This window comes from Lissotriton vulgaris, chromosome 5 (assembly GCF_964263255.1).
Source record: "Lissotriton vulgaris chromosome 5, aLisVul1.2, whole genome shotgun sequence".
In the NCBI taxonomy this organism is placed as follows: Eukaryota; Metazoa; Chordata; class Amphibia; order Caudata; family Salamandridae; genus Lissotriton; species Lissotriton vulgaris.
The window spans coordinates 901055780-901082392 of record NC_141693.1 but is presented as its reverse complement, the minus strand read 5'-3'; the positions used below and the strand labels follow the sequence as shown (position 1 = coordinate 901082392).

The window sequence follows — 26613 nt, the reverse complement described above, 5'->3', positions numbered from 1 at the left end:
TAAACTGGGGGACCTGCCAGAGCTGACCATTTGGCAGCAAGAAAGAGGCCCCTCCAGGGAAGAATTTGCAAGGAGCAGAGAGAGTGCCCTTCTCTTGTGGGTTTGCGGCAGCAGGTGATCAGTCCGGTCACACTTGATTTACTGGGAGAAAGCTCCCCTGTATAGTGAGCCTAAGGTGGCTGAGCCTGGGTCAGCCCGTGTGCTGGTGGTACCCCAGAAGTTCAGAGCCTTCCTACTGGGGCTGGCTCATGATGTGCCATTAGCAGGACATTTGGGGCAAGAAAAGAACTTTGAAAGGCTCGTTGTCCTCTTTCATTGGCCCCACATGCGCAAGAGTTCAGATACTCATTGCAGAACTTGTCAGACTTGCCAGGCAAGTGAAATGAGTGGGAGGAAACACAAGGCTCCTCTCAAGCCATTCCCTGTGGTCAGTACCCCCTTTGAGCGTGTGGGGATTGACATTGTGGGGCCACTGGACCCCAAGACAGCCATGGGCAACAGGTTCATCCTAGTCTTGGTGGACCATGCCACCCGGTACCAGGAAGCCATACCTCTGAGGACAGTGACAGCCCCCATGGTGGGACGAGCACTGATGGGAATTTTCTCACAAGTAAGATTCCCTCGCGAGGTAGTGTCTGACCGGGGAACCAACTTCATTTCTAAGTGTATGAAGTCCTTATGGCAGGAGTGCGGTGTAACTTACAAGTTCACCACTCCTTACCACCCCCAAGGAAATGGGTTGGTTGAAAGGTTCAACCAAACCCTAAAGGGCATGATTATGGGTCTTGAGAAACCTATGAGGCGTAAGTGGGACGTCCTCTTACCATGCCTGTTGTTTGCATACCGTGAGGTGCCACAGAAATCTCTAGGGTTCAGACCCTTTGAGCTTCTCTATGGACACCCAGGCAGAGGACCTCTGAGTTTGGTTAAAGAAGGCTGGAAGCAATCTCCCAGGAAACCTCCTCAGGATGTATATAGCTACATGCTGGCCTTCGGGAACTAGACTAGGCGTTTTAGGCAACTAGCTGAGGCGACTCTGGAAGCCAGCCAGGAGGAGATGAAGCGCTGGTATGACCAGAATGCCACTCTTCTACACACCCTCCCGCCAACTAAGATCCTCCAATCAAGGCCTCACCGCAGTTCCGCGTATCCATAGATCCACCATGGGAGGTAGATCCTTCTCCTACTTGGCGGCCAAAACCTGGAACTCACTCCCCACTCACCTCCGCCTTACACAGAACCACATCTCCTTCAGAAAAGAACTTAAAACCTGGCTATTCGATAAATAATGAACCCCATCCCCAAGCGCCTCGAGACCCTCTGGGTGAGTAGCGCGCTATATAAATCCTTGAACTTGGTAGAGCTTAACCTGGCCAGAAAGTGTGGGACATGGCACCAGTGGAGCCTTGCGCGCTCCAGAATAAGTGGACCAGACCATTTGAGGTTGTGGAGCGCAAAAGTCCAGTTACCTACTTGGTGGACTTGCGGTCTCCTAGGAATCCCTTGAGGGTCCTACATGTCAACCGCCTTAAGCCCCACTTAGAGAGGTCTGAAGTAGGCATGCTCTTGGCAAAATATTCTGGGATGGAGGAGGGGGCTGAGCCTCTTCCTGACCTCCTGTCAACTTCAGATCAAGATGGGTCAGTGGATGGTGTTAACCTCTCTTCCACCCTGACCCATGAGCAACAGAATGACTGCCGCCAGTTGCTGGGACAGTTTTCTGTTCTGTTCTCCCTGGTTCCTGGTGTCACAGATTGGTGTGTCCATGATGTGGACACAGGAGACAGCTTACCTGTGGAGCATAAAACTTACAGGGTAACTGACAGGGTGGGGGCTTGCATCTAAGAGGAGGTCTCAAAGATGCTTGTGCTAGGGGTGATTGAGTCATCTAACAGTCCTTGGGCCAGCCCAGTGATCTTGGTCCCGAACGCTGCAGCCCTGGGTGCCACACCCAAACTCAGGTTCTGTGTGGACTACAGAGGGCTCAAATCAGTCACGAAGACCGACACGCACCCCATCCCCAGAGCAAATGAGGTCATAGATCGGCTGGGGCTGCACGGTACCTCAGTACATTTGACTTAACGTCTCGGTACTGGCAGATCGCCTTGACAGATGGGGCAAAGGAGAGGTCGGCATTCTCCACACCAGGTGGGCATTTCCAGTTCTGTGTTATGTCCTTTGGGATGAAGAATGCCCCTGCCACCTTTCAGAGGTTGGTCAACCAGGTGTTGGTTGGACTCGATGAGTTTAGTGCCGCCTACCTGGATGACATTGCAGTGTTCAGTGCCAGTTGGGAGGAACATCTGCGCCACCTATGGGAAGTGTTGATGGCGCTGCGGAAGGCAGGCCTCACAATCAAGGCGAGTAAGTGCCAGATCGGGCAGGGTTCTGTGGTGTACTTGGGACACCAAGTTAGGAGCGGCCAGGTGGCGCCCCTACAACCCAAGATTGAAACCATCCTGGCTTGGGAGACTCCCAAAACCCAGACAGAGGTGAGAGCCTTCTTAGGTCTCACAGTGTATTACAGGAGGTTTGTCAAGGGGTATGGCAACATTGTTGCAGACTTGACAGAGCTGACTTCCAGGAAGCAGCCCAAGAAGGTGATCTGGACTGACACCTGTCAGAAAGCTTTTGAGGCCCTGAAAGCTGCCATGTGCACGGCGCCCGTGCTCAGGGCACCCAACTTTTCAAGTGCGTTTATCGTTCAGAAAGACGCTTCAGAGCATGGTGTGGGGGCTGTTCTGTCACAGATGAATGAGGAGGGCCTAGATCAACCTGTAGCCTTCATAAGTAGAAGATTACTTCCACAGGAACAGAGGTGGAGTGATATGGAGCGTAAAGCATTTGCTGTGGTCTGGGCATTGAAGAAGTTGAGACCATACCTTTTTGGGACTCACTTCCGGGTTCAGACAGACCACAGACCCCTCAGATGGTTGATGAAGATGAGGGGTGAGAATCCAAAGCTGTTGAGGTGGTCTATTTCCCTATAGGGTATGGACTTTACGGTGGAACACCCCCTGGTACAGAACAAGCCAACGCTGATGGTCTGTCCAGATTTTTCCGCCTTAGTGATGAGAACTCCCAGGAGTTAAGGTAGTTCTCCCAACATTTTAGCTGGAGGGGACACGTGTTAGACCAGGCACTATTGGCATGGGTCTCCCTTCCATTTTTGCTGTTGCCTCATGTGTTTTTGCTGGTGTTAGGTGCTTTGGGCACTGTGCCACTGCTATTCAGTGCCACAGTGCAAGTGCTCCCTATTGTAAATTGATGTATTAATCAGTGGTTCCATGTTTGCCTATTTGGTTTACTTGTCAGACCCTAGTCTAGTGCACAGAGTGTGCCCAGGGTGTGTAAATCCAAATGCTGCTGGTGGGCCCGCAGCACTGGTTGTGCCACCCACAGAAGCAGCCTTGTAAAATGTGTCTAAGGTCTGCCATTGCAGAGCCTGTGTGCAGTCTGGTACTGTCATGCTGACTGGGCAAGTGCACCCACTTGCCAGTCCCTAAACCTTCCCTTTTCTTCATATCATTCACCCCTATGGTAGGCCCAAGGGCAGGGTGCATTGTAAGTATAAGGTAGGACAAGCCCTGATGTGTGTTGCATGTCCTAATAGTGAATTACAACCATTTCAGTTTTTCACTATTGCAAGGCTACTTGTTCTCCATAGGCCAGAGTAGGCTGTTAGATTATTACATGTTTATAAACCTAACTGTCTCAGAGAACATTGTAGAAATTTGAGTTTTGTATGCCTGAACTCAGAATGATAACATACATCTTTTAGTTACGTTGGTTTTAACATTCAGTATTTGCAAATACCACTTTTAGAAAGTAGGTATTTGCTTGTCTAACCATTCAAACCTGTCTCTGCTAGGTTGTGTATACCTTTGTCTGGTTTTGTGAGTGACAGGGCTGGGGGATTCCAAGAGACAGGCTGAGGCACCCAGCAGTGACTAGAGAGATCTGCATCTAGATGGGAGGGAGAAGTTGCACCTGAACCTTGAATAGGACTGTGCCTGCCTTCCACAATGCTGGCTCCACCTCCTGGGGAGCGGCTGATGTCTCTGCCCTGCACACTGAATGAAGAGAAGGAGTCCTATAAACAAAGTACTCCAGGACTGTACTTGCCTTCCACAATGCTGTCTCCACCTCCTGTGGGTCTTCTGATGTGCCTGCCCTGTACTGTGAAAGGAAAGGAGAGGTCTGGTAAACAGAGTGCTTCAGAACTGGTTTGGACTGGGCAAAAGCCCCTCTCCCCTCAGAGAACAAAGGATTTTGGGGTATAAATATTGGGACCCTGATCCCATGAAATTAGATCACCTTTGGACTACAAGAAGAAACCTTTACTGAGGAGAGGAACCTGAAGAAACTGAGGAGAGACTATTTCCAAGCTGAAGTGCTGCTTGGGGGATTGGCCAGCAGTGGTTGCCTTACTGCCAAAGGAAGGAGGAAGGAACTTTGTGTACTTTGCTTTCAACTTGTGAAGGGTCTCTAAGGGCTTGGAAAAGAGCTTGCCTCCTGCTGAAGTCTCAGGGACAACAGACTTCACCCCCCAGCTCTACAGAGTTCTTTTGTAAGTGCCTGCAGCTGTTTTGGGTCTTCTGAGAAACTGATTGTCGCAAGGAGCTGGAAGCGCGACTCAACGAGAAGAAGCGTGTCGCCGTCGCTGTGCCTTCCGTCGCAACTCCGAAGGAGGGTGTCACCGCTGGAACTGTCGCACTGCACCACATTGGAGAGAAGCGTGCTGCTGCAACTTCAAAGGAGGGTGTCGCCGCTGTAGCTGTCGCATTGCATCGTATCAAGAGAAGAATTTCGCAACGAGGTCGGAGCCTGTCGCTGTGCCTGCCGTCGCAACTCCAAAGGAGGGTGTCGCCGCTGGAGCTGTCGCACTGCACCGCATCGAATAAGAGCACCTCGCATCCCTGAGAAGTGTGCTGCCGTCGCATCGTGGATGTCGGCGCTGTAGTTGTCGCATCGAGCGGAAGAAGTGGGAGAAGAGTGCTGCCACTGGAGCTGTTGCCGTTGCATAGTCAGGGTGTCACCACTGCAGTCCACGCATCGAACCGAGAACTTCTCGCATCCCCGAGAAGCGTGCCGCATCTGGAAGATCTTCATGTCTTTATTTCTTTGTATCTGAACTTTGCCGCATTTCCCTCGCTGCAACATTGCTTGTCGTGGAAGCGCAACGCAACCCAAGGTACATTGACGCAAAGTGTTGCATCTAAGAACTGAACTAAGCTTAATCTACCATCTTAAAGTAACAGTGTTGTGTATTTTTGTTGTTCATGGTCTTGTGGTAACTCTATATAAAGTCTACTTATTTTTTATATAAAACCTGTGTGGTGTCCATTTGTAGTGTTGTCACAGGGTTACTGTATGCGGTCACAAATGCTTAAGTCAAGTCAAGTCATAAAATTTGTATAGCGCACTACATACCCAGAGGGTTTCAAGGCGCTTAGGAAGGGGAGGATGATTATTTGTCAAATATCCACGTTTTAAGCTGCTTTCTGAACGCTAGGTGATTCTGGGTGAGGCGAAGGTAAGCGGGAGTGAGTTCCATGTTTTGGCAGCCAGGTATGAAAAGGATCTGCCTCCCATGGTGGTCTTGTTGATGCGAGGTACAGTGGCGAAGGCTTGGCTGGAAGAGCGAAGTTGGCGGGAGGGGGTGTAGAAGGACAGTCGAGAGTTGAGGCAATCTGGTCCGATGTCGTAGAGTGATTTGTGTGCGTGGGTAAGCAGTCGGAAAGTGATCCTCTTATTGACGGGTAGCCAGTGGAGGTCTTTAAGGTGACCAGAGATGTGTTCGTTGCGTGGGATGTCTAATATGAGCCTGGCTGAGGCGTTTTGGATTCGTTGTAGTTTCTTCTGGAGTTTAGCGGTGGTACCTGCGTAGAGGGTGTTTCCGTAGTCCAGTCGGCTCGTGACTAGAGCGTGGGTGACTGTTTTCCTTGTTTCGGAGGGGATCCAGCGAAATGTTTTTCTGAGCATGCGAAGAATGTTGAAGCAGGAAGAGGATACGGCGCTGACTTGTCTGTTCATTGAGAGTGAAGAATCCAGGATGACGCCAAGGTTCCGTGCGTGGTCTGTCGGGATGGGTGCTTTTCCGAGGGCTTCCGGCCACCAGGAGTCGTCCCATGCAGAGGGGGATGTACCTAAGATGAGGACTTCTGTTTTGTCTGAGTTCAGTTTCAGACGGCTTTGTTTCATCCATTCGGCGACTTCTTTCATTCCTTCGTGTAAGTTAGTTTTGGCGGTGCTGGGGTCCTTGGTGAGAGAAAGGATCAGTTGAGTGTCATCCGCGTAAGAGATGATGTTGAGGTTGTGTTGGCGGGCGATGGCCGCGAGGGGGCTCATGTATACGTTGAAGAGGGTGGGACTGAGTGAGGATCCTTGAGGTACGCCGCAGATGATTTCAGAGGCCTCGGACTTGAATGGTGGGAGGCGGACTCTCTGGGTTCTTCCGGTGAGGAACGAGGTGATCCATTCCAGTGCTTTTCCTTGGATTCCGATGTTTCTGAGGCGTTGTAAAAGGGTGCTGTGGCAGACTGTGTCGAAGGCTGCAGAGAGGTCGAGGAGGATGAGGGCGACTGTGTCTCCATTGTCCAGTAGAGTTCGAATGTCGTCTGTTGCTGCGATGAGGGCGGTCTCAGTGCTGTGTTTGGCTCGGAAGCCAGATTGTGAGGGGTCGAGTGATTTGTTGGCTTCGAGGAAGGCGGCGAGCTGGTTGTTGACGGCTTTCTCGATGACTTTGGCCGGGAAAGGAAGAAGCGAGATGGGGCGGTAGTTTTTGAGTTCGGTGGGGTCTGCTGTTGGTTTTTTCAGAAGGGCGGTGAGTTAAGCGTGTTTCCAGTCTTCTGGGAAGGTAGCGGAGTTGAAGGAGCAGTTGATGACGTCTCGGAGGTGCGGTGCTATGACGGAGTCTGCTTTGTTGAAGATGTGGTGAGGGCATGGGTCCGTGGGGGATCCAGAGTGGATGGAATTCATCAGGCGGATGGTGTCCTCAGTGGAGATTGGGTTCCAGGCGTTAAGGGTGTTTACGGGGGGAAGATGGTCAGCAGATGGTAGGGTGGGTTGGCTTCCGGGTTGGTTGTCAAAGCTGTTGTGGATGTCAGCAATCTTGTTGTGGAAAAAAGAGGCTAGGGAGTCGCAGAGGGTTTGAGAGGGGGTGATGTCGTTGGAGTTGGCCGAGGGGTTGGAAAATTCCTTGACGATGTTGAAAAGTTCCTTGCTGTTGTGGGCGTTGTTGTCAAGTCGATCCTTGAATGCTGTTTTCTTGGCTTTTCGGATCAGTTGGTGGTGAGTACGGGTGGCACTTTTGAAGGCGTCCTTGTTGCTGGTGGATGGGTCTTTTTTCCAGGCCTTTTCAAGGGAGCGGCACAGTTTCTTGGACTTCTTGAGATCATCGTTGAACCATGAGGCCTTCTTGTTGCCAAGTTTGTGTTGGCGTTTTTTCAGTGGTGCTAAGGTGTCGGCGGTGTTGGATAACCAAAGGGTGAGGTTGGAGGCTGCTTCGTTGGCGTTAGAAGAGAGGGCTGGGGAGGTTCGAAGGAGCGATGTGGAGATCTGATCCGTGGTGATTTTGTTCCAGTTTCTTTGTAGAGTTGGTTGGAGGTGGATGATGGGTTTCGGCTTGTTGTAGGTGAAGTGAACGCAGCTGTGGTCAGTCCAGAGGAGATCCGTAGTGTGGCTGAAGGAGACATGGTTGCTGGAGGTGAAGATGGGGTCGAGTGAGATAAACCTGTCGGCTCGTGCCAAGCTACCAAGGGGGTGAGCAGGGGTTATTTTAGGAGTGTAATCCCCTTATCCTGACTAGAGGCGAAGTTCCCTATTTGTCACACGTACCTACCTGTGCCAACTAGAGAACCCCAAATCTAACACAGCCAAGTTGTCAGAAGAAAGAAGAGAAAACTTTAGAAACAGAGGTGTCTCACCATAATGGTCTGTTTTCTGTAATTTGGATTATCCAACCCCCTATCCCAAAGTCTTCCTGGGACGGAGGGGTCAACTTCCTCTCCTTGATGTGGGCATCCAGGAATTACATTGCAGCTATTAAAGTGAAAAGTAATGCAATTCTCCCTTGTATTCTATACAAAGTTTAGCGGGGTGCAGCATAGCACATTGACCTGACCAAATTGGGGCTGGGATTACCACCAAAATGGGTGATCACTCCACGCAGGGTCGTTAATGCGGCAAGATCAGAAGCTGAATTCAATAGCCAACTCCTCTCAAGGGACAGGACTTGTCGGTCGACATTGAATCTGGGGAACTGGGTTCGAGTCTCAGCAATAACGCTGAACATCCTGTGATTCTGGGCAAATCACTTAATCACCCCATGCCTAACAAAAATGAATGTGTCCTCATGTAATGCAACGAGTTCTATGTAAAGGGCTCTGATACCCGATTCGATTCAAGTTCACGCTATATAAAACTTTGTAAAAAATATATATATTACTGGCCTACTTTAGGCCTTTGATGGTTGATGTTTCAGTCCTACTCCTATGCAATTTGTTGCCACAAGTTTGTTTTTATTTGCCTCTGATGGGCATCCAAGTAGAAGTCTTGCAATTCCCTCAGCATCAAATACTTGATCTTTTCATGAAGAAGCATTCTTAGACAGTAAGGCTTATGACATTAAGGAAACAGTCCATGGAAACTGTGCACTCTGGATGAAAATCAATAAAACCCAAATCATCTCTGATGTATTCAAGACTGAGCAACCCCCTTTCTTCTTAGTACTTCCCAGAAGAACAGGAGCTAGGCTCTGAATGTTTTGAAACATATAAGGAAGAGTCATATTCTCCTTGTTCTCCATGAGTCTGATGCCGCTTGTCATTCTCTTAAACTTCTCGCTGGCCAAGGCCTTGGCTACTCTGTTGTCTATTAGCATCTGTTATGTTAGGTTATGTTATGTTATCATAAGCTTGTAAAGCGCCTTATCACCCAGGGGTATCTAAGCGCTATCAGCGGACACAACACACCAGTTAAGCACACAGCCACCCAATCAAAGAGGCCCCCAAGCCTCCAGGAAAAGCACAGTTTTCATATTCTTCCTGAAAGGGAGAAGATTGGTTTCTTTCCTGAGGCTAGCTGGAAGGTGATTCCAAGCCTGAGGAACAGTATTAGAGAAGGCTCTGCCACCCTTAGACGCAAGGTTAAACCGGGGGCAAAACAGATTACATGCCTCAGCGGATCGCAAGGTCCTACTTGACATATAGGTAGTAAGTCGTTCCTTGATATAGCTTGGAGCCGAGCCATACATGGCCTTATGTACAATACAGAGGCTCTTAAATTTTGCTCTTTGGGCAATTGGCAACCAATGGAGCTCCTGTAGTAGGGGCATGGCCCGAGTTCGCCTGGGTTTGTTGAAAATAAGTCTGGCGGCATCGTTCATTACAACTTGTAGCCTATCTAAGAGATGTTTCGGTAGGCCATAGTATAAAGAGTTCCCGTAGTCCAGGCGTGCCAGTATCAGGGCAGAAACCGCCAGCCTAAGGGTAGAGAATGATAACAGAAAGGATAGTTTCCGAAGCTGGCGCAATAGGCTGACGCATGTGCCCACCACCGCCGACACCTGCTGGGTCATGGACAGTAGGGCATCAATTCTGATGCCCAAATTATTTACTGCCACTGCTGGTTCTGGGAAAGGTCCCAGTTCCGCCGGCCAGAACAGATCACTCCATGGGCTTGCAGCTGTCGTGACTGCCAGGACTTCGGTTTTCTCCGGATTGATTTCCCAAAAATAATCCGACATCCAGTTGATGGTAAACTTGAGAATGTCTTACATCCTCAAGCGAGCTGTAGATGAGTGCTCAATCTGGATCAAGATTTGAGTGTCGTCGGCATAATTGTAAACCCTGCAGTCCAGCCGGTTCAGTGCGGCTATCAGCGGCTGTAGATAGATATTAAAAAGCAGGGGTGAGAGGGCTGACCCCTGGGGCACACCACAGGTCAGCTTGGCTGGTTCGGATACTAAGGGGCCGATTATGATTGCGGTTTTTCCGCATCCTCGGGGCCCAGAGGATGCGGAAAAACCGCAGCGGACTGACCAAGGACCCACCGCCACATTAGGATGGCTGGTGGGTCCTGGTTTCCGTCCGCAGCTTTTCCGCCGCGGTCGGCTTACAACTGCGGCGGAAAAGCTCTAATATGGTGACGGTGTCTCTCAGACACCGTCCGCCATATCAGGATGGGCTTTAAAAAATGCTTTTCCGCGGCGGGTTTTCCGCCGCGGAAAAGCATACGGATCTTCACTGCGGGGGCCCGTTGCGGGCCCCCTAGGTGAAGGGGGGGTGGGGGTGCACATGGGGGGTACCTATGGTACCCCCCTGCATTTGCATGCAGAAAGCGGTAGGTACCACGCGGTGCCTGCCTCTTTCTGCATGCAAATGCAATGCGTGCATTTTTAACATTGCCGCGGGTGCAGCTTGAAGCTGCACCCGCTGCAATGTTAAAAATAGAGGATGTGACCGCCAGGGTGGCGGTCACATCCTAATTGCACAGGAGGGAACTCCGCATGCCATGCGGACGTTCCCTCCTGCTCTGGGGTCGCGGACGGACACAAGTCCGTCCGCGATCCTAATCGACCCCTAAATCCGCTAGTTGGACTCGCTGTGATCGATCTCCAAGAAAGGAGGTCAGCCAGGCCAAGACCGTGCCCTGTATCCCTAGGTCCTTAATCCGCGATAGTAGTTGGCTATGATTAACGGTATCAAACGCCGCAGATAAGTCCAAGAGGACTAGGGCACACAGAGTTTTTTTGTCAGCCCTCAATCTCAAGTCATCCAGCCTGGAAAGCATAACTAATTCCGTGCTGTGATGAGCTTTAAATCCGGCCTGATTGGCCTCAAGCAGGTGATTGCTTTCGAGGAAGTGGGTAAGAAAATGTAGAACATGTTGCTCCATAATTTTGGCCAGAAAAGGCAGCTGAGAAATTGGCCTAAAATTCTTTAGAACTTTTGGGTCAGCGCCTGGTTTCTTTAGGAGCGGGACCACCTGTGCTTCCTTAAAATTAGAAGGAACAAATCCCGACTTCAAGGAGCGGTTTAGAAGGGTGAGGACGTTATCCTCCATTCCAGACCATCCCAGTTTAAAAATTTTGGGGGGGGGGGGGGCAGGGATTCGCTGGAGAGCCCGATTTCACCCGACCCATTATGGTGGCCAAGGATTACTTGGTGAGTACGGGTAGTTGAATCAAGAGGTCCATTGTCGGCCTAGGAGGTGTAGGGGGGGGGGGGCTCAATGGAACATGGAAGATTTGGGGTGTGAGTAATTTCAGTAATTATATCCTTAATCTTAGCCATGAAAAAGATTTGAAAATCTTGACAGTCCTTCTGATTAAAAATCGGACTTGGCCCCTTATCCGTCCGCAGATCGTTTAAAACTTTGAACACTTCTTTCTGCGGATTAACTGCCTCCGAAATTGTTGCCTCATAAAATTCGGCCTTTCTCTGGCGGATGGCTTTTTTATATATTGCGAACTGCAGTATGTAGGCAGCACGTGCACAGGGCATACAGGACTTACACCAAGCTCTTTCGCGTTGGCGAAGAGCTTGTTTCTGTTCCCTAAGGGTGTTAAACCATTTTGCTCCCTTGCCCTTATCTATCAATCTGATTTTATGGGCTGGAGCTACTACCTCATATGTATTTCGGACTCCGAAAACTTCAGGAGGACTACAATTATGATGAGACTGCCTAGAAGTACTCCTAAACCTTCTATGCCACTCACGATCAGAAGAGTTACCAGAAGGCAGATGCTTCTTTTTGACATCCTTTTCCATTACAGGGCAATTGCTCAAATTAGCAAACAAGCATTTGCAATGCAATAGGTCTCGCATTGACTCGTGTTTCAGCTATTGACATTCCAAATAATAATGCCTTTTATTTTTTTATTTTTAAAACATAAATAAAAGGCAGTGTTATTTACAATGCCAAAAGCTTAAGCTCATGTAACTATGAGATGTATTGCATTGCAAATGCTTGTGGTTGGTCAGCAGTCAAGTCTCAGATTTTTGGCCCTGCATCTCGCTCCTCTGTGGTAACAGCTACAACTTGAATCCTAAAAAAGCAGGTTTATGCATAGAGGCAAGTACACCCATCGGGTGAGGCATTCCATAAAGATTTTTTTTGCCAGCTTATTATTTCCAGCTCTCCAGGGTATTGGGAAAAAATACCAAAGTGTCTTTCTCATAACTGTGCTGAGGCTTTACCAATGATGTCACCCGTCATTTGTGTGGCTTAATGGCTACAGCGGCCGATTTTGATGCTGGGGAACCAACCTCAAAGTCTGGCTGGAAGCTCAATCAACTTGTGATTCTGGGCAAATCACTTAATCTACCCATGCCTACAATGAATGTATCCATCTGTAATGATACTTGTGATCATGAAAAAAACCTCTGATACCTTCTAGTCGAGTTCACGCTATATACAACTGCAAAAATGCAATAGGTCTTGCCTTTCATTAAGTTAAAGCCATTTGTTTTGCTATACAATACCATTAGCAAAGCAAATGGCTTTAACTTAATCAAAGGCGAGGCCTGATGCATTTTCAATGCTTGTTTTTTTTTCTTTCCTGGGATTGCAGGGCTAGAGGGCACACAATCTTTTAGTTTGGAATTTCAAAATCCTGCCAGAAATTCTGGGATTTTCAGATGGGGCAAATCCCAGAATTCTCTGCACAAGGCAAATTTATGCAGAAGCACGTGGAAGTCTCATGGGTAATCAGGTCAACGAGTCCAGCAGCTCATTGTCCAGATGGCGTGCACTATCTAGGAGCCTGTCAGCTGAGCCGAGAATCCCAGGGCAGCCCCAGCTGCTTCCTTTCGACAAGGTAGGAAGAAGGCTGGTTGTTAGCTAGACATGGACACTACGGAGGGGTAGTGAAAAGGAGAGAGACACTAATACTAAAAAGACAGAGGCAATATTCTGCAAAGTTACCAGGATTCTTAAAGCTCTTTAAATCCATCGAACCATTGGTGCCTCACTTGAAAGTTGCAGGCTTCCCATTTTAAAATGCCATTATAAGATGAGCATCACAAGTCCTAGATTGTTAAAAAAAAAAGAAAAGATAAAAACCTAAGGCAGGTGAGTTGCTCGGGCACCGAACTGGGAAACTCGAAATCTGTAAGGGTCCATTCTGAGAAATAACATTTAGTGGGTTAGTCCGTCTGCTACACAAACGTTACGTTTACGTACTTGTGCGAGACCTCATTCTCATTTGTTATCGACCTTATTTTTAAAACCAGACTATTGACTATGCTAGTGCTTGCGTATGGTTAGTGCATTTAATTGCACCGTAGCGCGTAAATTCACATTAACTGCTGTATCTATTGCTCAGCAGCGGTGTTAGCACTGGTTGTTTCAAGAACAGAACATAAACGCAGATCTGATGGTAAACATGATCATTAGACCCGATAAATATTCAGCATGCCTCATGACTAGGAGTGCATCTTGGGTTTCTGTGCACGCCTCATTCCAGCGTTTTTCTGCATGCAGGCCTAGTTTCCTTTCTTCTGCGTGGGTAAAGAAAAGGCAACCATCTGTTCCGAGAACGTGGTCCTACGTAAACATGTCACCTTGCAGTCAACATTGCGCTGGCTCTTCAACTCTCCATAGGAAAGCACCCGCTACTTTTTTCAATGCCAATCTTTGTTTTTCCTGCACATTTTTATAGGTTTATGGTATTTTCAAGTTTCTGATGAAATACTGTTTTTGTAAATGTTTCTCTTTTGAGTTATTGAACCTATTATTCAGAGATCTAGGCTCACGTGTACAGACTAATGGAGAATTACATACTTGGAAGCACCAGCGCTTTAAATGGACAAGGGCTCGCCATGAAGTATACTTTTCTCTTTTTCTGCCGTCCCACTTGGACCGCCTCGCCTGCTTTCCTCCTGAAGTAAAAGGTTTCTCATCTTTATGGGGCCATGTGTTTGGCCCCATAAAGATAGGAAACCGTTTACTTCAGAAGGAAAGCAGGCGAGGCCGTCCAAGTGGGACGGCAGAAAAAGAGAAGAGTCTACGTCAGACAAAACTCTTTCCCAATGGCTGGCCACCGTTTAGCATAAACGGTGACGCCGGCTAATGGGAAAGAGGGGTGGGGCTTAAAGCCTGATTCTCAAAGCTCCTCAAAAACTTAAAATCTCGCCAGCGAGACTGCGCATGTGCGCAGCCCACGCAGGCAAGACCTAAAAAGGGAAAGAAGACCCTTAAACGGAAACATTCTGCCTTGTAACAACTCAATCAGTAATGGAAAGGAAGAATCAATTAGTGTCTGAGGATAAACTGCTCAATCCTTTCACAAATATCTTTTTTTTTTTACTACAACCAATATTGAAAAAAATTAAGGAAGGCAAAAAAGAATGCATAGAACAAATAACTACGTTCCCAGCAGCAGACTGATAACGGACTTAAGGTTCTGCTTTGCATACTGGCCTCCTCACTTCTTCCACTGCAGAGGACGGCGCCTTCCTTATTTTATTCTCTAGTGCTTTAGCAAATACGGTTGGCAGGCGATGCGGACACTGAAAACGACACCCTAATAAGCACTGTTTGAACACAGAAGTTGCAGTGCGGCAACAAGAAGCAGTGTTATATTCCATATAGGTACCCTGATATAGGCCTAGGTAACTTCGTAAACCTTCACCTATATTCTTCCATACATTACACTTATAACGGTTTACAGGGACTGACGTTTTACCTAGATACGACACTGCATTCAGAACGCAGGTTTTTCCTATTTCGAAAATGTATACATTATGCATGAGGATTCTTGGAAGCTCAGCAGAACTACCATCTCATGTGTAATATCTAATAAGTCAGACACAGTAGTACAGTGAAGTAGGACTCCTGGGGAGACCTATGGGTATATATACAACGCATCTTACTAAGATAGATGGAGGAGACCAGGACTTCCCGGCCGACACACTGACTAGAGATGCTGAGGTTCCTGCATGCAGATACTCCAGCTCGCAGTGGTCTAACATCCCTTGCGGGTGTCCAACTCGAGACCAGGACGGGGTCCCACAGTCTCTCACTTAGGGTAATGGAGTTGACTTTATCCTAGAGGGATTCTGGGCTTAACGTAGGTACACTTAAGTACATCTAGTTAGGGAGGCATCGTGGGAGTCCCAATCTTTTTATCATGTATTTTATATACTTGCATGTAGCCATGATTACTGCAAGATGTTAGAGCTTTACCATCCGTTTACTTTTATAGTACTGCTAATCATTTATATCCTTTACCTTCTAACGGTTGTTTCAGCTCATCTTTTTTACACCAGAATACAAACTGTTCAATAAATACCTTTTGAAAACACCCAGCCTGTTTATTCTGTGTATCTCTCTAAGACAGTCTAAGTGAGCATGAGTGACTGAACGAAAAGTAGTACACTGTTTCCATGCTACTTAGGGATCAGGGTTGTCATGTTCGACGGTTGCCAAGAACTATTCTCTCCTTGGTAAGAGGAGACTATAGTGGCACTGTGAGCTAGCTGATACAAGAGGCCAACATACTCGGTGGGGGTGTTCAGAATCAGTCTGACACCAGTTCTAGAGTGTATGTTGTCCGAACGTACAGATCCTGTATAGTTTTATAGGAACTACACACCAGAAGTCTGCTAGCACATCAGGCTTCATCACTGTCTGATACAGTAAATAACTACTCCACCTAGTCATTATGGATTGCAGATCCCAACTATAGCAGGGTTGAGAATATTCAATCACTTTGGGCTACTAGAATTCAAAAATACCACTCAATATGGGGGCTAAATTTCAACTGAAATATTTAATGAGAATGTACTGCAATTGGAACCAAAAAGTACAGCCTCTCGACACAAATAGAGATCTTCCACCTGGATTATTAAACAGCTCCTTGGGAATCTTTCAGATATATTATTGCTATGGATAAATGGATGCGTACAAAGAGTAATGGTCATGGCGTTGAAATAAAGAATGGTTGTTATCCCTTCTCTTAACCTTTCGTTCAAATATATTTGATGCTCTTGTGTGCCACTAATCGGTCTCTCCTGATTGCTCAATAGGAAGACACAGAATCTATTAGGTTATAGCAGCTTTTTTACCAATTCGAGACCTTTTAAAAGGCCATCAATAAGCCTAAAAAGTACAATTAAAAAAATACTCATGTGCGTTCTACAAAAACCAAGAAAAAAAGAACACCTTTAAGGTATTCTAAGGTATACCTTTATACATTCATTTATCTTAAAAGGGTATCCTAAAATCATAGAATGAAAGTACTGACAAATATATCACTAACATCACCCAGCACCAAAAAACAGAATCAGACTAGGAAAAAGTTAGGAACGGCTGAAGGTGTCACAACTGACATGTAGCCACTTACCATGTAGTACTCTGCCGGACATTTTGTGCATGTGTGTACTCTGCAACGTGTGACTTTGCAAAGTTAAATTTGTAACCGAAGTCCACAAACATACAAATGATGTGGTCAACGCGACAAATGCGGCCATAATTAGTCGTCTGTGAGATAAATGTCATCAACATACGAGCACGCTCCAGGGTCGAGTCTCTCCAAAAGAGAGACGGCGGCAAAGACGCCTGGACTGTTCTTATAGCCCATGGCCAATTTTCTGATATTCCAATTGTTCAAGGATCTCGGCAACAGGAGCTTTCGCTTCACGCCGCATGGGATATTGGGGTTGTGGCTGTGGCATAGACCGGAATGTAATCTCATGTATGGGCGAAAGCTTGTCCCATCCACATTGTGTATGGTACAATGCCGGTACAAGCACCGTAGCCCACTCTTCTGCAAAATGCAGGGCCTGCTCCTTCGGCACAGTGTATGCGAAACTAGGGAGGATTACCTCCTCCCCTCTCAAAGCGGCCAAAACGAAAGGTGGGGGGCCAGTCTGCCTCCGCTAACAATATGTCATAAGTAGAGGTTAGATTTTCCCCAAAAAATCCCTTTTATTTTATGTTGTATGTCACCTTCAATTAAAAGGACTATTTCATAAAGTCTGTCAGGGGGAGCCACTCTAGTGTCAGCTGTCTCAACAGTAACGAACGTTTCAGTTGCTATCGCCTTCAGATACGGACGCAGTGCTTCCTGCACTACTGTAATTTCCACTGCGCTGTCCAGCAGCGTTAGCGCCCATGTCAGGTTCCGAAGCGGTGTTCTCACTATCCGTGGCATATCTCGCTGTTAAAGTGGCAACCTTCTTCTTCTGAAACTGTAGTCGCTGACGCTGAAAGTCGTCCTGCTTGCCTTTACCTTTGGTATGGCGGGGCTGCTCACATGCTTGTTGGGCACCCCGGCCTCGGTCTCCTTCACCGGTTTATGAGACCGATGTTTCCAGTAAAGAGCGAGGAGAACGTTGATCAGGACCCTGAAAACGCTCAGGTGACTTAATATTAGCACGTCGGGCAAATCATATGTGCGCTCAGTAGACACGGGTATCGGTGATGCAGGACGTGACCCCTGTTTCTGTTACTGCCTACCCTGTTTTATATTGTTCCAATTCTTTTTAGAAAAGGGTGGACGGTCGTCTTTAGTAGACTTCGCTGTCTGAGTTTGCGTTTGAGCTGTTATTTTAGCAAAAGGCTTAACACCCAAACTATTACTGCCAATGGTCTTATATGCCTCCGCAATGATTTTCAGCATCTGCCGGGGCTTATCGGCATCGGGGACATCGCGTAAAGTATTAGACACTTGAAAGCTAATCCCATCTCCCTTGTCGTCAGCAAGGATGAGATTGGAAACTACGTCAACGCTCCGACGAGTCTCATTCCTAATTCAACAGTCGCCTCCGGACCGTGTTGATCCTGAACACGCTTGATCACGGAGGGCAGGACAGCCATAGACGGGGTGCCTTAGCACTTAGCGTAGACTGCCCCAAATATTTTACCCCAGGTCTCGCAATCTGTTACCTCTGGTATTAAGTCTTTCTGCAAACTTATTGTTGGAATCCAGTGTTTCTCAACAGGAGTCGTATTAGGAAATACTGCTTCCAGCTGGTCAAATTTCTCGGCAAGCCAAAAAGGCATTTCGTCCATATCTTGGGGCAGCTTGGCCATAACCGAATTAACCATGGCAGGATTAATTTTCAACCCGGCCAGTCCAGTTGGTTGTGCCGCAGCACCAGGTGGCCTCACCTGAACGTTGCGGGATACGTATTGCACTAGAGCCCGATGCACTCCGACGAGGGAGGCATAGAGAACAGGTAACTCAACTATAGTGACTGTCAGATAACACGGATGCAGGGTGTACCCGGCCAAAACCGGCCAGGAAGCCCCGGGAATAGACAAAGAGCCTAACCGAACCGCTATTATCGAGTGGGGAAGGGCGCCATTAAACCAAACTCGATGCTGCCAAGCCGTAATCAGAATCTCCAGTGTCCTATAAGGGGTGTAGTCCATAGGCATGGCAGTGGGTGAGTAAACATGAAACTTACCACTAGCAGCATTAACTGCAGGAAAGGTAACCCATGAGTAGAAAAGCTCAAATGGGTAAGCTGCCTCAGCCCTCACCACAAAAACAACCGCCATGCCTTCCAAGGTGATGCCAAACGCCTACAAATGATTGCGGATGGCCACCCTACTATGCGGTGGGATATCAACATCAGCCATAAGGACACAGAAGAGAAAAGACAATTGTAAAGAATAGTAGCACTAATGGGCTGTAATTCAAAGTAAGAACCTTTTTCGAAATATCAAGCTTGAATAAACCTATACTTAAACGATATAGGTAGGTTAATCTGTCACCACCGTCAACCGGAAACAGTAGTGAGGGTGTCGTGGACTGTTATAAGCACTACTTGAGAGTCTCAAAATAAGACCACGTCATTAGGTGCGCCATATTGCGGGGATTCTGCTCATACACAGAACTGTGCACAGAGACCCAGGACCTCAGTGAATTGTGGTGTACCAAAAAACTCACCTTAGTACCTAGAACCCCTAACCGACTAGCATCAGTGTCACATTAGCTCTCCGTCCTACAGCGAAGCTACCAATGATTAGTCAACCCAGAACATGTGACTTATAGTGCCTTGTATGCCACCCTCCCCAGCTAGGAACTAGATTTTATAGGAATAGTAGGTCTCTTAGGCTTGAATGGGGAACTAATCATGCATGCGGTGCCATATTAAAGGCGCTGGAATTTCAGTTAGCTGCAGCAGTGTGCATGTTGTGTCTAGAGCGTGAGCCGATCACCTCGAATAACAGCTTACATTGCTATGATAACCTTGGAGGCTTCTGCACACACTGTACAGACTAAGGTTGCGATGTAAGTCTAGGGATGTTGAAAACAAGCCTTTCTCTTGGAAAGATTTTCTAGCAGTCTAACTTACAAAAACAGTTACATGCAGTGTAGTGTGCAAATGCAGCAAAATGGTGTTTAAACGTCTAATAAGCGTATGCTAACATAGATCTTCACAATAAGAAGGCTGTCATAGATATGCTGTGGTATGTGAAATGCTCAACTTAGATTTAGAAACTAAAATGAAGGAATGTTATTACCCCAGTACACTACATTAGAGGCGGGGAAATTTTGAACAAAAATAAATTGCTATTTCCATCGTAAATTGGATGTGATGGCATGTGATTGTGCCGGGAAACCTTCGGGTAGCTGTTCGCCTTATACATTTAATAAATACATGCATGAACCATATCAACTTGCGTTTCAGAAAAGACAACAAAAACATGCAATCATATTATGAAGATCTGACAAACTCAGAAACTATTAGTCTACCTCAAAAACAGAAGGCTCCAAGAGACCTGCAACCTGTCATTAAATACCCTTGTGCCCTTCCTGCTGGCCCTTAAGAGATCCTCAGTTTGCCCACAAACACTTGCGTCGGCCATCAAAGACCATCACAATGCCTCACAGACCCTCAAACATCCCCAAATGATAATCAGAGAATGTCAGTTCACCGTTCGACAACTAGCCCTTACAGACCCACAGCTAACATTTAGACACCCACAGCTGCTCCTTAGGCAGCCTCAGTCTGCCCCTAAAGAGGTTTTAGGACACCGGAATGGCCCTTAATTACCGGTAGACAGTAATCTGAGACAAGCTCTATGCTGGCTCATAGCTTACCAGCTATCCCCTCAGGTGGTCTTCGAACACCCCCCAGCAAGCCCTGAAAAAACCCTCAGCCAGCCTTAGAAACCTTCATCTGCCAAGGGCTAACCCAACCCACTTTGGGCATGTTCAAGGTGGCTGAAATCTTCAGCCACCCTAGGCTTGGGGATGAATTACTATGGTAATCCCAGTGGCCTCCCACACCTAACAGACAGGGTATTCAAACAAATTGTTTTGATACCCCAACTTCTTTGAGAGGAGTTGGCCTAAAGGCTAGGGCGGTTGGCCTCTAATCTGGGGAACTGGATTTGAGTCTCAGCAATAACGCAGAACATCCTGTGTTTCTCGGCAAATCACTTAATCTCCCCGTACCTAATAAAAAATGAATGTGTCCTCGACTAATGTAACTGGTGCTATGTAAAGCGCTCTGATACCCGGTAAATTTGGGTCAAGTTCGCACTATATAAAACTCCATAATAAATAAATTCATACATAAATAAAGTGTGCACTGAGTGTTACATATAAACCCAGCAGTCTTGTCAAATATGCTTTGAAACTATAATGTCAAAAAGCCCACTGTGATTGTGGCCTACCTGGCTGAGGGTAGGGGGAACAAAATAGGGATCCTGACCAAGTGGCAACTAGCATTTAGCTGTACCATGGGAGGCCTCTTTGAAGTGCGTCCTAAATTTCATATGAAAACCCCAGCATACATATAAAGCATGAATGTGACATTCAAGCAGGTTATGACACTTTAATATCAAATATGATCCTCACAGCCCCACCCTGCCCATTCAGTCAGCCTATTGTTTGCTCCTGAGAGCAAGTTCACACCTCATTCGCATCTATTCAAATTCGAATTACTGCCTGGCAGAAGTGGAAGTTTAAAATGCAGAGTTAGTTTATAGGGACTCCAGGAAGGGCAAAGGTAACTTTAAAAATCTCCCTTTCTATAATATTTATTACAACTCTGACAGCCCCAGTGAATTGGACTTGTAATTTCTACTTCAATAGATCCACAAATTAAATGTGTAGCAGTTTCATAGCGGGAGATAACATTGATTACACTTAATACTGTATCCCAAGGTTTTCCTATGGAACAGCCAACCATGCTATGGTGAAACTCGTTTTTAGAGTCATTAACCTGCTCTATATCCTCCTTTAAAATACAATGTACTCTGCCTAATGGACAATAAGGCCTACTTAGGTGTGACTTATTATATATAACCAGAAGAATTAGGCCTGCCACAACTAGGCTATAATGTAAGGCCTGGAAACATGCTTTACAGTGCACCTGCAGTGGATGGCACAATGAGTGCTGGAGTCCACTGGCAGTATTTAATTCAAACACCTTGGGTACACTTGGTACCATATACTAGTGACTTCAAGGCAAATTAAATAAACCAGTCAGGTGTATAACAATGTTAGCACATTAAAAGAAGGAGCACAATCACTTTACTACTAGTTAGTCAGGATAAAGTGCACAGAGTTGTGTAGCCAGCAAAAATAGGGTTCAGCAAAAAGGCAAACGAAATACAGGGTTGCCCTACAGAAAGGGAAATTTCCAACAAGCACGAAATAAGAAAGGCACGAGAATGGTTTACATCTTGAGAGAGAAAGCTATTTTCTGGCACCCAAGCAATACAAAGAAAATAATTGTAAGCAGACACTCTTGCAATGGGTGCATGAAGGAGATGCGAGACAGCTGCAAAGATCCCTCACTGCACTTATCTGAGAAACTGAGCTTTAAAAAGGTTTCCAATCGTGTACGAGGTAGAAATGTGCCAAAACAATGAAGAGCTTGATGTACGCAAGTTATTAAATCATATAAGTGGTACATAACATCATCAGGACATGCCTTGCACTTTTCCTAAAGCTGAACACAGAGGAACACTAATTTGATAAAATGCAGTTTGGGCTTCCCAAAACATTTGTATCCATGTCAAGACTAATGGATACACATGTACAAACATTTTGAAAAGAAAGAAATGAATGGCTTCAGTCGCAGTAATGAATTTCAGAGAGTGTGCAGTTCCCATTCAGATGCCTGTTTAGGCCACCCTTCAACCTTGACGCAAAGCAAAAACTAAAGAGTTTTCAACAGATACACTGCATTCAATTAGAGTAACGGGAAGATGGGCGTGGTCAAATGTTAGCCGAAATAAACTTACTGTTAAGTGCCATTATGTTTTCAGTTCCAGGATGATGGAAATTAATTCCCATGCGCCCTATAAAATAAATGAGTTTAATTAGGCACAATATTTACAGAGTTTGGATTCAAATTCAGAATGAGCGAAAGAACACACTGCTTAACAGTTGTAGTAATTTCTTAACCAGATTGAGCAATTCATAAAGCACAAAAATGTAATTCATAATTGCAATTATAAATTCCGATGCACATATTCTGATCCCTTGTCAGTCACAAGGGAAGTATGGAGACTAAGAGGCAATTTTTTCCCCTACAACTCACAAGGGTAGGCACAAAGCTTTGTGACTGATTATGTGGACATGCATCATTGAACGGTCAGCAGCTGCCAAGGACAGGCAGTAACCACTTGTAAAGTGTAAGGATAAGTTACTTACCTGTAATCCTAGTTCTCTTCCAGGGGTATCCTCATCAAAGTCATAAGCACTGAATATTCCCGCCCATGTGCAGGACCCCGGAAACAATATAAAAATATATATGTAAAAAACACATATATCTCGCTCCACATGTATGTATGTACATATATTATTTTTCTCACAACAATGCAGCTCCATAACGGAGGGTAAAAACAATGTAAACAGATATACATGCACCAATTATTTAGGAAGCAAAAGGAAAGAAAACACATTAGGTCAAATAATCTTTGAACTTTGTGTTTTAATGAGTAAACTACTCATAAATCCTAAAAATTGCTTGTAAATAGACATTGTTAGCCCTCAGGCTGCATTGTAAAAAACAATAGCATAGAAAATGAAACCATTTTCAACAAAAACTGGCACCGTGCCTTTAAGGCAGCCATGACCCCAGGCTTCCCATCATGCCTCAGGGGTGACAGTTAGGTCAGTTGTTCTTTGCATAACCCTGAAGACAGGGCTCAACCACAAGTTTGAAAACAGTACCAAATCTCATTTACCTGGGGAGGCGGGTGGGTTGCTTATGACTTTGATGAGGATACCCCTGGAAGAGAACTAGGATTACAGGTAAGTAACTTATCCTTCTCTTCCAGGGGATCCTCATCAATAGTAATAAGCACTGAATAGAATAGCAAGCCCATCAACCACCTGCAGGTAAATGAGAAGTACATGACCCAACCAAATCATAACAGCCAAATCCTCAGCTGTTAAACAGATTCCTCAGGGAGGCCTGGCCCACCTGGGTATCTGCTCTCGTGTCAGAATCTAGACAGTAATGTCTGGTAAATGTATGGACAGACCTCCAGGTCGCCGCTTTACAAATCTCAGACATGGGCACATCATGCAGGTAAGCCGCCGTGGCAGCTCTACCTCTAGTGGAATGCGCTTTAGGAGTACCCCCCAGAGGTTTCTGCGCCAATTGGTAAGCAAGCTTGATACACGAAACGATCCACCTGGAAATGGAACGTTTCGACGCTGCATGACCAGTTCTGATCGATCCGTAGTTAACAAACACTTGATCAGAATGTCGAATAGACTTGGACCTGTCTAGATAGAACTTTAAAACTCTTTTCAGGTCCAAAGAGTGTAACGCCCTCTCAGAGTAGAGGGATTAGGAAAGAAAGTGGGTAAAGAGATAGACTGATTGACATGAAAATCTGATACCACTTTCGGCAGGAAAGAAGGGTGCGCTCTGAGCACCACTCTGTTTAAATGAAACACTGTATACGGTTCTTTAGTACAGAGGGCCTGAATTTCGCTCATCCTACGGGCTGACGTAATCGCTACCAAAAAAGCCGCTTTCCAGGAAATATGCTGTAAAGTAGCTTTATGAATGGGCTCAAAAGGAGGGCCCATCAATTTTGATAGTACTAGGTTCAGCTCCCAGGGAGGAGAAGGAGGCCGTACAGGAGGGTACACCTTTTTCAGACCTTGCAGGAAATCTTTTACTGCTGGAAGCTGAAAAAAAGAAGTTTGTGAAGGTGATCGCCTATAAGCTGTTATAGTGGCCAAATGCACCTTAATGGAGTTAAACTTCAAACCTGCTTTAGTCAGGTACAACAAGTATGGGAGAACTGCTTCTTCCTGACTCTTTACTGGATTGCGACCATTCTACATGCACCACATATAGAACCTCTTCCACTTGCATGCATAAGAATGTCTTGTGGAAGGACGTCGTGATTCTCTCAGAATGGACATGCAGTCCTGTGGCAGTCCTAGATGGCCGTACTGAATGACCTCAGGAGCCATGCTGCCAAGTTCAGTGACGGAAGGTTGGGATGGTGAACCCTCCCGTTCATCTTCGATAACAGGTCCTGCCTGCATGGAAACCTCTTGTGAGGAGACACTGACAGGTGAAGTAGGTCCGTGTACCACCATTGCCTCAGCCAGTCGGGGGCAATCAGGATCATTGTTGTGCACGAGTGGTTCAGCCTGCTCACCACCTTCAGGATCAACGGAAGGGGTGGAAAGGCGTACACAAACTGCCCTGACCAGTCGATTAAAAAGCATTCCCTCTTGTTCCTGGTCGATAGAACCTGGAGTCGAAGCTTGGGCATTTGCTGTTTACGTCGTCCGCGAAGAGATCTATTGAAGGACGACCCCATGACTGGAAAATGTCGTCTAGCACTTCGTCGTTGATAACCCAGTCTTCTTTGTCTTCGAAGTGCCGACTTAGTGCGTCCGCCCTCACGTTCTGCTCTCCTGGGAGGTGGACTGCCTGAACAGACAACTTGCGAGCCAGAAGCCAATGCCAGATGCGCTGAGCTTCCAGAGACAGCGTCCTTGAGCGTGTTCCTCCCTGCTTGTTCAAATAGTACATTGTGGTGGTATTGTCAGTCTGTACTAGAACCATTTCCTCCTGAAGCAAGGGAAGGAACGCTTTGAGAGCCAGGTGAACCGCTCTCAATTCCAGCAAGTTGATGTGATAAGTGCTTTCTTTGGAAGACCACAGACCCTGCACTTGTAGAGGACCCATGTGCGCCCCCATCCTTGTAACGATGCGTCTGTGATGATCGTTTGTGTAGGAGGAGGTTGATGGAAGAGAACTCCCACCTGCATGTTCTGTCTTTTCGTCCACCACTGGAGGGAAGATTGAGCTACCTCCGACAAAGTGATCTGATCGTCCCATCGATCTGAGTGTTGGTCCCATTTGTCCTCCAGATCCTGCTGAAGAGGACGCATCCGAAGTCTGGCGTTCGGTACTAGGAAGATGCAGGAAGCCATTGTCCCCAAGAGTGAGGCTATCTTCCGCACTTTCTGAGACCTGTGGTGAAGAATTTTCTGGCACTTGAGCGCTATCGAAAACTGTCTCTCCTCCGAAGGAAACAATTTTCCTACTTCGGAGTCTAGCAGAGCTCCTAGGAAGTGGATCTTCTGAGTGGGCTGAGAGACAGACTTGCTGTAGTTGACATGCAGTCCTAGACGCTGACAAAGTTCTATGCATGACATTAACCCTCAGTCTTGCCTGCAATGCGCTATAATTCCAACGCATGAGCATTATTAGTTCTACAAACTCGCTAGCGCAGACGCTTAACTACTGGTCCCCAGCCTCGTCTGCAATAGAATGTCGGCGCATGCGCATTAGCCACTCGCTATCTGCCAATCAAGCGCCTTATCTACGTTCCTCGGCCAGCTGCCATTAATTACCCAATTAAATCGGGTATATAACGGGTAGGCAGGCTCAGTTCAAGCTACCTCCACTCCCGCTCGGGTGCTGGCCCTAGAGGTACCGACGGACAGGTATGGCTCCTTGACCATTTAGGACCTAATAACAAGGGATTTGGGGGGGGACACAGTCCAGTCCAGGACCAGAGCCACGGGTCACGGAGCAGGAGGGACTCACCGGGACTCACCGGGCACACTCCGTCGCTGCTGCTGCTGCTGGGGCCCACATGCTGTGAGTGCTGCACGCCGCCGTTGCTTTCCACCTGCACGGCCGCCGGCAGACTACAGCTCCCAGCAGCCTGTGAGGGGCATTTCCGTTTTTTGGATAAGTTGAGTATGAATACTGTGGACCTTAAAAAGTTTTTTGAGGTCCTTTTATACTTTTCCATTTGTAACAGAGCGGGGCCTCCTTCTTCCCGAGTGGGTGCCGGGTGAGGTGAGGTGTTCTCCCACAGAATGCTGGGTGAGTGATAACTTACAGTTAAATGTTTCGAAATCCTGAAAATTGATGGGATTAAAATCAGGAGAACTTTATAGCTTCTGATGGGCGAAGAAAATCTCTCTGTCGCCTTGCCTGTTTTGTTGTGTTATGTTTTAATCACCAATATACCACATGCGTCTCTCACACTTTGTTGTTCTTTCACTCTAGGAGAATCACGAATAGTTGGATAAACACCAGAGAACATTTAGGCTCAAAGTTCTTGTAGGATTAATCCAAATTGTCAATACACCTAGTTTTCACAAAATGCAGATGCTTAACATCATTTGGTCCTGAAGAAAGC

At 46.7% G+C, this 26613-nt stretch overlaps 1 protein-coding gene across 9 annotated transcripts in view; it reads right to left on the bottom strand.

Annotated features, from left to right (window-relative positions):
• Positions 1 to 26613, bottom strand: part of CPEB3 (cytoplasmic polyadenylation element binding protein 3) — a 1233156-nt gene that overhangs the window by 464753 nt on the left and 741790 nt on the right. For all 9 annotated transcript variants that reach the window (XM_086922496.1, XM_086922503.1, XM_086922495.1 and 6 more), the window contains one exon: positions 22219 to 22275. In XM_086922496.1, coding sequence (XP_086778622.1) covers positions 22219 to 22275 — 57 coding nt within the window. The remainder of the gene's footprint in view (positions 1 to 22218; positions 22276 to 26613) is intronic.